The sequence below is a fragment of the Cnephaeus nilssonii genome (assembly GCF_951640355.1).
Source record: "Cnephaeus nilssonii genome assembly, chromosome: 5".
In the NCBI taxonomy this organism is placed as follows: Eukaryota; Metazoa; Chordata; class Mammalia; order Chiroptera; family Vespertilionidae; genus Cnephaeus; species Cnephaeus nilssonii.
The window spans coordinates 28,393,258-28,407,507 of NC_137076.1; the positions used below are offsets into that span (position 1 = coordinate 28,393,258).

The window sequence follows — 14,250 nt, forward strand, 5'->3', positions numbered from 1 at the left end:
TTGATAGTGTGTGCTGATTCCCCTGGTGTAAATACTCCCACCATGGCCAATTTCAAGTCCACTGGCTTGCAGAATCCCTGAACATTTCTGAGTCGGCTCCTTCACATCACCAGACATGGCACGAGAGGGCGACTCTGGCCCCTGTTGGGAGAATGGGTCTCCCACACGTGTGATGTGCCCAGCCGTTCCCAGAGGCCCCGGGCACAGGGTGGTTTCCCCCACCCCGCCCTACTCACCTGTAGTACGGATCCACGATAGAAATGAGAAAGACATAGATTCCATTCCTTTGGTCGAAAATGATCTTGTTTTCTGTTGGGCCTCCCAGGATCTGATATGGGACATTTGGCCATTGCAAGGGAGCGTCATTGTTGGGGTCGTGGCAGCTCACGTAGTTCTGGGAGGAGGACAGGGGTGTGCCCACTGGCCTGCTAGCACCACAGTCAGTCCCCCTTGCTCACCAACCACCCAGGGTGCAGGCCAGGGCCCCGTGCTCGCTGGGTGGGCCCTGTGCTCCCGATCCCTGTGGAGGCAGCTTCACCCCTCCCTCTGCTTTCCCGGCATTTGTGCAACATTGTGAATGTACAAGACAATGAGTGTGCGCTCTAAAACCCACTGTGTTCTGTGAATTTCACATCGGTAAAAAAAAAAACCACAAAAAACCCACACAGCCTGAATCGGTTTGGCTCAGTGGATAGAGCATCGGTCTGCAGACTGAAGGGTCCCAGGTTCGATTCCAGTCAGGGGCATGTACCTTGGTTGCGGGCACATCCCCAGTAGGGGGTGTGCAGGAAGCAGCTGATCGATGTTTCTCTCTCATCAATGTTTCTAACTCTCTATCCCTCTCCCCTCCTCTCTGTAAAAAATCCATAAAATATATTTAAAACAAACAAAACAAAAAACCCCACACACATGTCACCAACAAAACAGATGACCAAATTCACATGACAGAAGGGGGTATAAAGAAAGGAGCCACGCCCTGCTGGGTGACTGAGTTGGTTGGAGCATCGTCCCATGCACCAAAAGGTTGCAGGTTCGATTCCCAATCAGGCCAGCATACCTAGGTTGCGGGTTTGACCCCCAGTCGGGGCATGTAGGGGAGGCAACCAATGGAGGTTTCTCACATCAGTGTTTCTCTCTCCTCTCTAAAAAATCACTGAAACAAACCCCCACGTCCTCAGTGAGGATTTTAAAAAGGAGCCAAGAATCCGCAGGCAGGAGGGGCCCGGGTGTGGGAGCCAGCATCGCCGTTGGTAGCGTTGCTGCATTGCGCTGTGCCTGTGCTTTGGAGCTGAGGGACTCCGTCGATGGAAATTATTAATGTGCATCCCAAAAGGACTAATGCCATTTCTTCCATTTCCTGACATGGTGTCCTTACGTGTCCGTTGTGTACAAACCAATGCACATGATAGAAATGCTCGCTGAGCAGAACAGATGGCGAATTTAGTCAGCCCCTTAGAAATGGGCATTTGGATGGTTCTAGAACATGATCAGCAATGCCCACAGCTCTGAATGTTTGGCCGAAAGCCCTTGGGAGAGATTCCCAAAGGAGTCACAGGTCTTACATTCCCACTGTGTTCCCCACCTGCTGTGGACTGAATATTGGTATTCCCCTCCCCTCACCCCGCAAATTCACATGTTAAAACCCAACCCCCAAGGGGATGGTGCGAGGAGATGGGGACTCTGAGAGGAGATTAGATGCTAAAGCGGTGCCCCTACGAAAGGCCCTCCCGAGAGCTCCCTCGCCCCTCGGCCTCGGCCACGTGAGACACAGGGAGAAGACAGTCACTTAGGAACCAGGAGGTGGCCTCTCACCAGACACCAGGTCTGCAGCACCTTGACCTTGACCTCCAGCCCCCAGGATGGAGAGAATAAATGTTCCTGTCCATCGCCCCCGGCTCTGGTGTTCTGCGACAGCAGCCAGACGGACCCAGAGAACCCTAACTGGGTTCGCGCGCTCTGTGGTCACCATCGGACTGGTGACCTGCGTGGAAAGAACGGAGGAGTAACTGCTACCTCTCGGTCCCAGGAGAAGGACGACCCCTGGGCTTCCTCCCGGATGGTGGTCCAGTTCTGCGGCTGGGAACTGCAGAGCGCGGTGTCCGCCGTCAGGGAGTACGTGTATGTGAACAGCCCGTTCACCTCCACCAAGACGTACTCGGCCTCCACAATCTCCTGGAACTTCCCCGCCTGCCACCTAGGACGCACGCACAGAGCGCTGGGGCGCAGGGAGGCAGGCAGCCCCGTGGGTTAGGAGACCCTTCTAGGGGCGTGCGAGCAGCAGAGCAAAGAGGAGCCCCCCTCCCCCCAATGACACTCATGGATGGTCAACAGGTGGACGCAGCAGAGGCAGGTAGGACAGGGAGGGGGCGCGGGGGGCAGGCATTGAGGTGTTCCGTGGGGTGGACACAAAGGCATCTCTGGGGAGGAGACAAATGAGCAGAGCCTGGGAGAAACGGGTGTGACGTCCGATCGCCGAATGATGTCATTGTCAGAGACATCGATTAATTAATGAGTAAACCATGAGTGACACCCTTCACACCAGCGTCTGAGAGTCTCCTGCCCGCATCTGCCAGCGGCAGCAGGGAGCCATCTGGGCTGGGGGTGAGGGCCGAGCCAAGCCGCTGTGGCTCGGACACCCGGTCTGTTGTCTCCCGCCAGCGTGGAGCTTACCTCCTCGGACAGGACCCTCCCTGCCCCCACCCCGCTCACACCCCCCCCAGGTGGCAGCTCTGAGTGGGGACTGGTCCCTCGGCCAGGGGCTCAGGCTGTGTGTCTGGCCTGGGCCGTTGCCTGGGCGTGGACTGAGACCAGGTGAACTGAGACGCGCTGCGCTAAGGAGCCTAAGGCTTACAGGTGCGCTGTGCCGTCTGGCGCCCACCACGCAGTCAGGGGGTGTGCCCCGCAGATGTGCTCCTTTCAATTAGTTCCCACCAAGCAACAGGCACGCCCGGTGCCCAGGCTGCATGCCCGGTGCCCAGTGGCCGCGTGGAGCTCCTGGCTGCCCACTGGGTGATCCAGGGTGATGGGGCATTTCCGCCACCGCAGAGTCCTGGCCAGCCCCCGGGGCCTGTGCTGAAGTGACCTTACTGGACCATCCATCACCCGTAAAAACGTAGAAATGACACGGAAGTGTGTCCCCCCAAATTCTGATGTTGGAGCCCTAACCCCCAGGGTGACTCTCTGGAGGTGGGCCCTGACCCGGAGGAAGAGGAGACGCAGGGCTCACTGGCTCCCGCCGCCTGAGGACACACGGGAGGGAGGCCGTGGGGCGCAGGAGCCTCGGGGAACCCGCCCTGCTGACGCCTTGCTCTTGGACTTGGGGCCCCAGGACTGTGAGACAGTCACGTCTGATGTCTAAGCCCCCCAGTCCCTGGAATGTTGTCATGGCCGCGGGAGGTAAGACAGTGGGCACGTAGGGGCTGTCTGAGCTGAGAGCTAAGGGGGAAAGGCAAGAACGGGGTAGGGAGAGGGCACAGCTGGGCAAAGGGCCGGTGGGGCTGGAGGGGCCGGGGGTCGGGGGCCTGGAGGGGCCGGTGGGGGGGGGGGTGGAGAGACGGGTGGAGAGGGCTGAGGGGGAGACTGAGCTTTATCCAAGGGCGATGGGGGCACCTGAAGGGCCAGGCGGAGCGGGGAGCAGGGAGCGAGGCCGCCAGCCGCACAGGGAGCTTACAGTTCCACCACGGGCTTCCAGGGGCTGTCGTAGTGGATGAGGAGGGGACAGCCCAGCTTCTCGTAAGGGTAGTGCACCAACAGGTCCTCGGTGGCCTTCTGGCCCTGGAAGTTGGGGTCGTAGGCTTCCCTGAGCAGAGAGGGGGCAGGGGTGAGGTCCCTCCAGGCAGCCCCGATGCCCCCACCCCCTCCTCCCAGGCTCAGCTGCTTCCAGTGGAGGGGAGTCTGAGGAGGGGGTCAGCGGTTAACTTTGCGGGTCCACTGGGCTGTGCCCCAGAACCTGGGTGTGGTCAGACATTGTTCTGATGTTTCCGTGAGAGTGTTTTTGGGATGAAATTAGCATTTGAATCAGTTGGACTCAGTCGAGTGCCCTCCCCAATGCAGGTGCATTCAAAGGCCTTAATAGGAAAAGCGTGTGCCTTCCCGCTCCCGCCTCCTCCCTCCCTCCCCTGCCGTCTCTTTCTTTCTCTGTGTGTTTCCCTCACACAGCCTGTTGCTTCTCTTTCCGTGGAGACCCCTGGCTCACACATTCCTTTGTGCCTCATGAGGTCTGACTGTAGCCACACTGGTCAGTAAGCCCAGCCGCGCCAGTTTTGTCCTTGGCTGTGGCCCTGGACAGCTGACCGACTTTTGGCTTGTATCCAAGGCCATGTCTTCTCACAGCGGGGGACCTGCACCAGCATAGAGGGGCTCCCCGAGCCCGGGGCTAAGAAGGCTGAGCCCCTTCCATGCCCGCTTAGGGGTGCACCTTGGCTCGCCACCCCCTCCTGCTTTGGCTGACAGTGTCTGGCCAACTCTCCTAGCTCTGATGAGCAGGTGGCCGGGCGCTGGGAAGGGTCTGTAAGATGGGGGTGGTCACAGGAGGGAGGGGGTGAAGGAAAAGCTCTGGCTCACTTCTCGATGATGTAGCTGTAATTGTCCTGGAGGGCCACGGGGTCCAGGTTGCCTTTGTAACAGGCTGAGATTTCGCTGAAAGCAACAAAAGGGGGTGAGAAGCTGCTGACCCCACACAGAACTGAAGCAGCATGAATTCTTCCCGTTGACATATATGCCCCGTTGGTTTGGTATTGGAGCCCTTTCTTACTTTCTGGTTCTCTGAGATGTTCCAGGCTTATCTCACCCGAGGATATTATTCCATTGATTTTTACAGAGAATGGAACAGAGGGAGAGGGACAGGGGAGACAGGGGGGGAGAGACACTGATGTGAGAGAGACACATTTATTGGTTGCCTCCTGCATGGGCCTAGGATCGAACTTCTCAGCATCGAGTCACATGCTCGTCAGCCTTCTTTTCTTGTTTAGACGTGCCGTTGCCCATTTTTGTCTGTTCATTTCTCTCTCTCTCTCTCTCTCTCTCTCTTTTAATTTATTGATTTTCAGGTAGAGGAAGGGAGCGAGAGAAAAAGAAACACTGATTTGCTGTCCCACTTATTTGTGCGTTCATTGGGTGTTTCTTGTATGTGTCCTGACCAGGATCGAACCCACAATCTTGGCATATTGGGACCACGCTCTAACCAGCTGAACTCCCTGCCAGGGCTTTCTCTCTCCCTTTTTAAATTGATTTGTAGGAATCCTTTATAAATTCTGGTTACAAGTCCTTTGCTGGTTACATATGTGGCAAATATCTTCCCACTCTCTAGGCAAAAGTTTTTAAATATTGTGTTAAGAACCTTTCCTGCACACATGTTCTAAGTAAGTAATTTATTGCTCCAATAAAGTGTTTCCATGGGGGGGTGTCATCACCTGAGCGTGTGATTGCCTTGTGCAGGGAGCACTCAAGTCCGGTCCTGATGGGCCCTGGAGCCGACTGCAAAGTTGCAGGATCGGGAGCCCTGTGGATGGCTCATGGGGCAGCCAGACATCAGTGCCCTGGGAGTATTTACACCAGGGGGGTTGGCAGTGCTGCAAATTAGGGCTCCCTCTCTACCCAGACTCTGCCTGAAGGGCAAAAGGCTGGTAATTTGGCCGATCTTCAGACTTCGGTGTTGTTTTTTTATTTTTTGTTTTTTTTCGGTGTTGTTTTTTTTTAAGTATATTTTTATTGATTTCAGAGAGGAAGGGAGAGGGGGAGAGAGATAGAAACATCAATGAGGAGAGAGAACCATTGATTGACTGCCTCCTGCACACTCCCCACTAGGGATGGAGCCTGCAACCTGGGCATGTGCCCTAACCTGGAATCGTACCATGACCCCCTGGTTCATAGGTTGATGCTCAATCACCGAGCCATGCCGGCCAGGCCAGACTTTATTTTTTTCTTGGATTCTCATGGCCTCATTCCCTGGGGTAATGATGGATACTGGAGGCAAAGTTCCCAAACTATTCATCAAGCAATTAAAACAAAAAACCTGGCATGATTTTGATTAAAATGAGGAATTAAGGAATTCAAAGGAAGGACTAGGATGAGCCAAATAACTAGGGAGGAGGAGGAAATGTGAATGTCACCGAGTTGGTGAAGGAGGAGGACCACTGGGCAAGAAACTCAAACCTCACCTAACAGTATAGACTAGCGCCTGTTTATGGCGGAAATGGTGAGCAGAGACACAGGCACACAGGATGCAGCAGCAACTTCAGCAACTGTGGAGCCACGATGACCAATCCCACCCCATCCCTATGCCCCATTCCCCCCCCACCCCAATATTAGCAACACACTTACTTCTGAACAACGATCTTTTTCTTCAAGTCACAGCCAATGGAAATGATCGCTGTCTGGAGAGAGAGGGGGGGGGGGGAGAGAGAGAGAGAGAGAGAGAGAGAACCGGATCTGTGAGGGCCACGAATAGCCCAGCCACACTGAAGACCAGTCGGGGACACCCTGGCACGGGAACTCACTGTGACTATGGCCCCCACGGAGGTCAGGCCCTAAGAGCTGCTGAGCACGGGGGCACAGCTGAGGCCCCCCCACGGCTGACCTACCTCTTAGGAGTTTTGAAGAGACCAGAACCCAGTTTATAAACTCAGCACGATGTTTGGGATACAAAGCTCAAGGAAAGGAGGGAGGGAGGGAGGGAGGGAGAGGGAGGAAGAGGTTACAATGAATAAACAGAAAGGAGAAAAGAGGAAGACCAATATGGGGTCAGCCTGACAGCCCTAGGGATGTGCTTCTGAAACGGGGTGTGGAGCACCCTCAGTGATCGACTAGGGAATCTGAACCCACAGGACAGGGAGACTGTTATTTGAAAAGGGACCTTATTTTAAGACAAACATGGGCTTAACCATAAAACGGAATGCAAGATTTGTATCAATTTTTTAAAAAATTGTGGTAAATAGACAATATATACTTTAGCATCTTTTTAAATATATATTTCTATTAATTTCAGAGAGGAAGAGAGAGAGAGAGAGAGAGAGAGAGAGAGAGAGAGAGAGAGGGAGAGAAACATCAATGATGAGAGAGAATCATTGACCGGCTGCCTCCTGCACGCCCCCTACTGGGGATTTAGTCTGCAACCCAGGCTTGTGTCCTTGACTGGAATCAAACCCAGGACCCTTAAGTCCGCAGGCCAACGCTCTATCCACTGAGCCAAGGAGGGTGTCCTGTTCCTCAGGTCCATCTTCTTGGTGCCCTCACCCACTGCAGTAACTATATTGTCTTCTCTTTGTCATCTTGATGCCCTGGCACCTGGGGCCTTGCTGACAGGACCCCCCCCCCCGCCCCCTGCCGAGGGCTGGCTAGTTCATAAAGATGGCCAATATTCACCTGAGAACACAGTCCTCCATTGCAAACCAACCAATCCAGAACCACAGTTTTTTCTCTTAGGAGCTGTTACCTGAGTCACCAGGGGCTGACGGTACCTGACCAACAAGGACCAGGATTAATACACCTGCTCCGAGGGTGGTCCGTCACGAGCGGCAGCCCTGGGGGCTAACGGAGGAGGGGCAGTGACCCAGCAATGGGGAGAGGACCACCTGCCTTCCCACATCCTGTGTGTGGGCTTGGCCAGGCCCTCAGGGGACAGTCAGTTGAGGCCTGCTGCCATTATTCCTAACACTCATGACAAAGGACAGGGACAGCAAAGGTTTGGACATACCAGCGGCTTGAGGTCCACGCACGAAATTTCCTTGTTGGCTATATCCACAGTGATGGTGGATATGGTGGGCTTCTCTATGCTGTAAGGCAAAGGGAGTGTTGGTTATTGCACACGGGTGTCGCAGTAGAAAGAATTGCCAACCCATCCATCTTATTTGTTTATCTGTCTATCATCCGCCTGTCCATCTGTCCATCCATTCTGGCACACCAGAATATTGACTGAGGACTTCTGCTCACATATGGTGACCCCATCTTCCCTTGAGTGTCTACCTCTTCTTGAATCAGTTTTGTTCACTTATTTATAACTAGTGGCCTGGGGCACGAACCTGTGCACATTGAAAGGAAATTAATTAGAAGAAATATTTTGATATCACTATTCACCATTTCTCTATAATAGAAGTGTCAACCGAATTCATGATTGACAGTGACAGATTGAAACACATGCGTGTGATTGGTGCCAGTGAGAGCTTCATAGGTATCGTGCATGTGCGAGTCAACGTTTATTTTTAAACTAGAGGCCTGGTGCACGGTTTCGTGCACCGGTGGGGTCCCTCGGCGTGGCCGGTGGGATCAGGCTGACGCTGGCAGCTAACATCCCCTGAGGGGTGTGGAAGTGTGCCAAGTGGCAGGTGGCTCATCCCTGCCCTGCTGAGCGGAGCTCCTGCTGCGGGAGTACACTGACCACCAGGGGGCAGCTCCTGTGTTGAGAGTGCCCCTGGTGGTCAGTGCATGTCATAGACTTTAGACTTAGACTTTCATATATATAGATAACTTGTTGAAAAGAACATCTGGCCCAGCCAGTTTTTTCTAGATAGTCGGCCCGTGGACTGAAGGGATGTGGGCTCGATTCCAGTCAAGGGTACGTACCTTGGTTACAGGCTTGATCCCGGCCCCGGTCAAGGTATGTGTTGAAGGCAACCAATTGATGTGTCTCACATCAATGTTTCTCTCTGTCTCTCCCCTCCCTTCCACTCTTACTAAAAAAAAAAAAAAAAAAAAAAAAAATCAATGGAAAAAATATCCTCAGGTGAGGTTTAACAGAAAAAAAAATCTGACATTCAGTTTTATCACCTAGCTTCATATAATGTTTTCTCATTTTAAAAGTAGCTTCTGTATTCATACTTTTATCTTCATTTCCTATTCCTATTGCTCATCCATCAGGATTATAGGGTCTTATTTATTGCACCAGTCTTCTGAAGAGCCAGCTTTATGTTTCATTTTGACTTTATATTGTCTTTTTGCCCTCGATTTAATTCATTTCAGATCATATAATTATTAATTCCCTTCTCATAATTTCCTTTTTTTTTTTTTTTGCTCCCCTGGTTCCTTAAGTTAAATATTTAGTTCATTTATCTTTAGTTATATCTTTTCCTAATGACAAAAGTGCTTGAGGTATAAACTTTCCTCTGAGTATATTTTAGCTGTATTTCATGAGTTTTTTGACTCAGGAATTATTTGTAAGGGTGCATCTTAATTCCAAGTAAAGGAGATTTTGGTATTGTTGTTGCTTTTTGTTGTTGTTGAGTTCTAGTTCTGTTGGATTTAAGGTCTGAGGGTGTGATCTGAACATTTCTACTGGGAGAACTGATTTTTTATGGCTAAATACATAAATTATAAGGTGGCTTTTCAATGAATTTACCACAAGCACAAGAGAAACATAATTCTATAGTAGAGAACACAAAGTTCTATTTTTTACTTTATACTTATATTTTTTCAGTTCTATTGAGGTGTAATTAACAAATATAATGGGAGATATTTAAAGTATAGAATGTAGAGTGTGATGATTGACTGATACAGGTACACATTGTAAAAGTTAACACATCCATTACCTTGCATATTATTATAATTTGGCAGGAACATTTAATTATACTCTCTTGATAAATTTCAATTGTATAATGTAGTGTTACAAAGGTCTATGGATAGAATTAAGACATACTGTGTTGAAGTATATTACTCTAGCGACATCCTACAAGCGGAATCGTACATATGTGTCCTTTCGTGTGTGGCCTGTTTCACTGAGCATGAGGTCAAGGTCCATCCACACTGTAGCAGGTGTCAGAATGTCCTTCTTCTTCAAGGCTGAATAAGCTTCCCTTGTGTAAAAGAACCACATTCTGTTTATCTACTCATCTGTTAATAGATATTTAGGTTGCTCCCACCTTTTGGCCTTTGTGAATAATGCTGCTGTGAATGTGGGGGTGCAGGTATCTGTTTGGAACCCTACTTTCAACTCGTTTGGGTATGTACCAAAAAGTGGGGTTGCTGGATCATGTGGTAATTCTATGTTTAATTTTTGTGGAACTGTCATTTGTAAAGTGTTTTCAGCATTCTTTAAAAAATATTTTATTTTAAAAAATATATTTGTATTGATTTCAGAGAGGAAGGGAGAAGGAGAGAGACAGAAACATCAATGATGAGAGAGAATCATTGATCTGCTGCCTCCTGCATGCCTCACACTGGGGATGGGGCCCGCAACCCGGGCATATGGCCTGATGGGGAATCGAACCGTGACCTTCTGGTTCATAGGTTGATGATCAACCACTGAGCAATATATGGCTGGGCCCCTCATTCTTTTTTAAAAAAATTGAATGTATTGGGGTGACATTGGTTAATAAAATTATATAGGTTTCAGGTATATAATTCTATAATACATCCCCTATAGTATTATCTGTTCACCACCCCCAGTCCAATCTTCTTCCATCATCATTTATCCCCCCTATTTTTTAAAAAAATATTTTTTTTATTGATCTCAGAGAGGAAGGGAGAGGGAGAGAGAGATAGAAACATCAATGATGAAAGAGAACCATTGATCAGCTGCCTCCTGCACGCCCCCCACTGGGGATTGAACCCACAACCCGGGCACATGCCCTGACAGGAATCAAACTATGACCTCCTGGTTCTTAGGCCGATGCTCAATGGCTGAACCACACCGGCCGGGCCACCCTCCCGATTTTAATCATTCTTGCCTTACCATCCTCCATGAAAGGGGGCGTCTCAAACTTGGTTTTGCTTTCCTGGCTCCTGTTAAGAGAACCCCATAGACATCCTGGGGCCGCCCGCCAGTCTGAGTAATGACATACCTGGAGGTGAAGTTGGGGTCAGCCCTGCCCCAGTGTTGCTGCTGCTTCAGGGAAATGTTCTGTGGGATGAGAGAGAAAACCCGGTGCCACAGTGGGGTAGCCTGGGTCAGTCCCAAGCTCGGGGTTTGGGAAGGAGGGGGGAGGAGGGGGCCCTGGGAGGAGGAGCCCGGAGACCGTCCAGGCCTCTCCTGGTTCTAATTCTCCCATGAAAGGCTTCTGAAAGCTCATGGAAATGGCCACCCCAGCTCCTTCGTTCCCTGTTGCCTTTGCCCTGGACATAGTGTGAGGTGTAACTTTGTTCCCCGTCTCATTTCTCCGGGAAGTGACAAGAACTGGTCCAAAGCATCCTGCCTGGCTGAGTTGGGGATCCCAGGCTTCTGTGCACAAGTCCAAATGCTGTGATGCGACCCATGAGGCCTGGCTCAGACCTACAGACCCCCGGCCCATATATCCAAGTCCTTCCCGTCCCCGTGGCTCCCCCATTCTAACACCTCAGTTACCAGCTAATAGGGACCTCCTCCTTCCTGGGGCTGGGTGAGCTTCCCGGCCATGTCCTCTGTGCTCTCCCAGTGTCCCCTTAATGACGTCACTTGCTTAGGTGAGTGCTGCCTGCCTGAGTTGGGGATGAGCTGGGAATGTTTCCCCCAAGTCCTGCAGCACCTAAGGCAGGTGCGTGCGAGGAAGGAGAGGAGGAAGGAGGGTCAGGCCCAGAAAGGACCATGGGCGTGGACTCGGCCGGGGCGGTCAGGCGTGCCCTTCACCTCACTGATCCTGGTGTGGGGCGTGGGCGCGGCTCACCAGCCTGTGCTTGGTGTTCCCATCATAGGTGTAGCCATCTTCGTAGTTGAAGACATTAAGCCCCAAAGCGTGGGGATTGCTCACCATGGCCTGGGGTGGGGACAGAAGGGGCATCAGGGGTGACACCAGCAAATGCAGCTGCCAGTCCTATCCCCAGATGTTCCCCCCACCTCATCCACAGCCCTTAGCTGTGGCCTCTAAGCCTCGAGCTGCTGAGCTGCTGCTGCAGGGCCCAGACCCGGCCCTCAAGCGAGGAGCAGCCGCGGCCTGATCTGCAGAGGGAGGCCCAGATGAGAGACCTCTGGATGAGAGCCAGCGCCAGCCTGGCGTTCCCTCACTGGCCCTGGTCCTGGCAGGCTGGACCCCCATATTCTTACACTAATCTACCCCCCCAATTTCCAGGCTTGGACACTTGTGTTCCAGGCCCAGGACACCCGTGATTCTCAGCACTCCCGCTGCGTGAGGGAAGGCTGTGGGTCAAGGCTCTGCTAAGAAGAGAAGGAACTTGTAGAAAGCACATGGGCAGCTGAAGGGTAGAGAATGGGGCACGGAGATCTGGTGAAAGGAGCCCTGGCACACGGCTCCGTCTGCCCGGACACGTAGAGGCTAGTTGAGGAGAAAAAGACAGGTTCTATGGGTTTCGTGAGTGAGTTCTCTCCATGGGAGTCTGGGAACAATGGGACAATGGGTACAGGGCGTGAGGTCAAGGACGCTGGGAACATCACGTGTTGGAAACACTTGTCCAGCCGGGCTGGTGTGGCTCAGTGCACTGAGCATCGTCCCTTGTACTGAGAGGTCGCCGACTTCATTCTGGTCAGGGCACATGCCCAGGTTGTGGGCTCAGTCCACAGTGGGGGCGGGGGGTTGTGCAGGAGACAACCGATCAATGTTTCTCTCACTCTCCCTTCCCCTCTCTCTCTAAAGTCAATAAAAACACATCTAAGGGAAAAGAAGAAACACTTGTCCAACAGATAAGGAGATGTCCTTACGAGTGGGACAGGGGATGTGCCTGGCCGGGGTATCATCATGGCGGTCAACTCCAATTTGCTGTTCATATCAATGGTATACATTTTATTGTCAAAGTCTCCTTGCAGTATTTCCACCTAGTTAGAAATGTAAAAAAAAAAAAAGAAATGAAATGAAATCAAGCCTTGTTCCCCAAAAAGAAAAGGGCAAGTAGGTGAGAGGTCAGCGGTCACCCCGCTGGGTGGGCGAAATGGGTGATGGGGGTCAAAAGGTACAACCTTCCAGTTATAAGATACTAGGGATGTGATGTATAGCACTGAGACTATAGTTAACAATAGTTATTGCATATTTGAAAGTTGCTAAGAGTAGATCTTAAAAATTCTCATCACAAGAAAAGAAATTTGGCCCGGCTGACATGCTCAGTGGTTGAGCATCTACCTATGAACGAAGAGGTCATGGTTCGATTCCCGGTCAGGGCACATGCCCAGGTTACGGGCTGGATCCCCAGTGTGGGGTGTGCAGAAACAGCCTATCAATGATTCTCCCTCTCCCTTCCTCACTGAAATCAATAAAAATAAAAAATTTATAACTATGTGTGGTGATGAATGTTAACTAGGTTTACTGTGGTGAGCATTTTACAACATTAACATACATCAAATTATGTTGTAGACTTGAAACTAATATAATGTTCTATAGTATGTCAATAATATCTCATTAATCCTGGCTGGGTAGCTCAATTGGTAAGAGCGTTGTCCCCACATGCCAGGGTTGTGGGTTCAATCCCGATCTGGGCACATACAAAAATCAACCAATGAATACAGTATATGAATAAGTGGAACAACAAATCAATAGTTCTCTCTCTCTCTCCTCTCTAAAATCAATGAATAATTTTTAAAAAAATATTTCATTAAAACTGGAAAAAACTTTAAAAATAAAGTTAGAAAAAACTTTCCTGTATTTCTGACCATGTGATTTCTAGGGACTACAAAGATGGATTCTGGGAGCCTAAAGAAGACATTTTACTATTTCTGTCCAGCAGCTGCTCCCCCTTCCTGAGTGTATCCCCAGTTTCCTTTGGGACTATCCTGAGTTTCCTTTGGCAAATCACCCTCTTGCACATCCTTGGATATGTGGCGTGGGGTGAACTGACTACACCACTGTCTCTAGGAGTGAATTCTGATTGGCTCATCCTAACCTTGTGATTGGTTCAGGAATGGGTATGTCATCCCCTATGAGCCAATGAGATGTGGGAGACATGCTGGGCTTTCTCTTGGCTTCTCCAGGACTCTGATGAGACCCTTCTCTTCTCTTCTCTTCTCTTCTCTTCTCTTCTCTTCTCTTCTCTTCTCTTCTCTTCTCTTCTCTTCTCTTCTCTTCTCTTCTCTTCTCCTCTTTCTTTCTTTCTTTCTTTCTTTCTTTCTTTCTTTCTTTCTTTCTTTCTTTCTTTCTTTCTTCTTTCTTTCTTTCTTTTTCCCTCCCTCCCTCCCTCCCTCCCTCCCTCCCTTCCTCCCTCCCTCCCTTCCTCCCTCCCTTCCTCCCTCCCTTCCTTTCTTTTTCTTTTTTTAAATATATATTCTTATTTGAACCTGGGACTCTTCGGTCCGCAGGCCAACGCTCTATCCACTGAGCCTAACCAGCTAGGGCTAGAGACCCCCTTTCTTGCCTGGGTACAGCATGAGGATGCCAGGTCTTCAGGGTTGGCTGCAGCTTGCTG

The 14,250-nt window shown here is 50.8% G+C and overlaps 1 protein-coding gene across 1 annotated transcript in view; it reads right to left on the reverse strand.

Annotated features, from left to right (window-relative positions):
• Positions 1 to 14,250, reverse strand: part of CATSPERD (cation channel sperm associated auxiliary subunit delta) — a gene marked incomplete at its 3' end in the record, with an annotated part of 42,653 nt that overhangs the window by 1,403 nt on the left and 27,000 nt on the right. The window contains exons 11-19 of the mRNA XM_079773075.1: positions 12,560 to 12,673; positions 11,571 to 11,660; positions 10,773 to 10,831; positions 7,694 to 7,772; positions 6,322 to 6,374; positions 4,564 to 4,638; positions 3,671 to 3,799; positions 2,014 to 2,194; positions 237 to 394 (exon numbers count right to left, since the gene is read on the reverse strand). Of these exons, the coding sequence (XP_079629201.1) occupies positions 237 to 394; positions 2,014 to 2,194; positions 3,671 to 3,799; positions 4,564 to 4,638; positions 6,322 to 6,374; positions 7,694 to 7,772; positions 10,773 to 10,831; positions 11,571 to 11,660; positions 12,560 to 12,673 (938 nt within the window). The remainder of the gene's footprint in view (positions 1 to 236; positions 395 to 2,013; positions 2,195 to 3,670; positions 3,800 to 4,563; positions 4,639 to 6,321; positions 6,375 to 7,693; positions 7,773 to 10,772; positions 10,832 to 11,570; positions 11,661 to 12,559; positions 12,674 to 14,250) is intronic.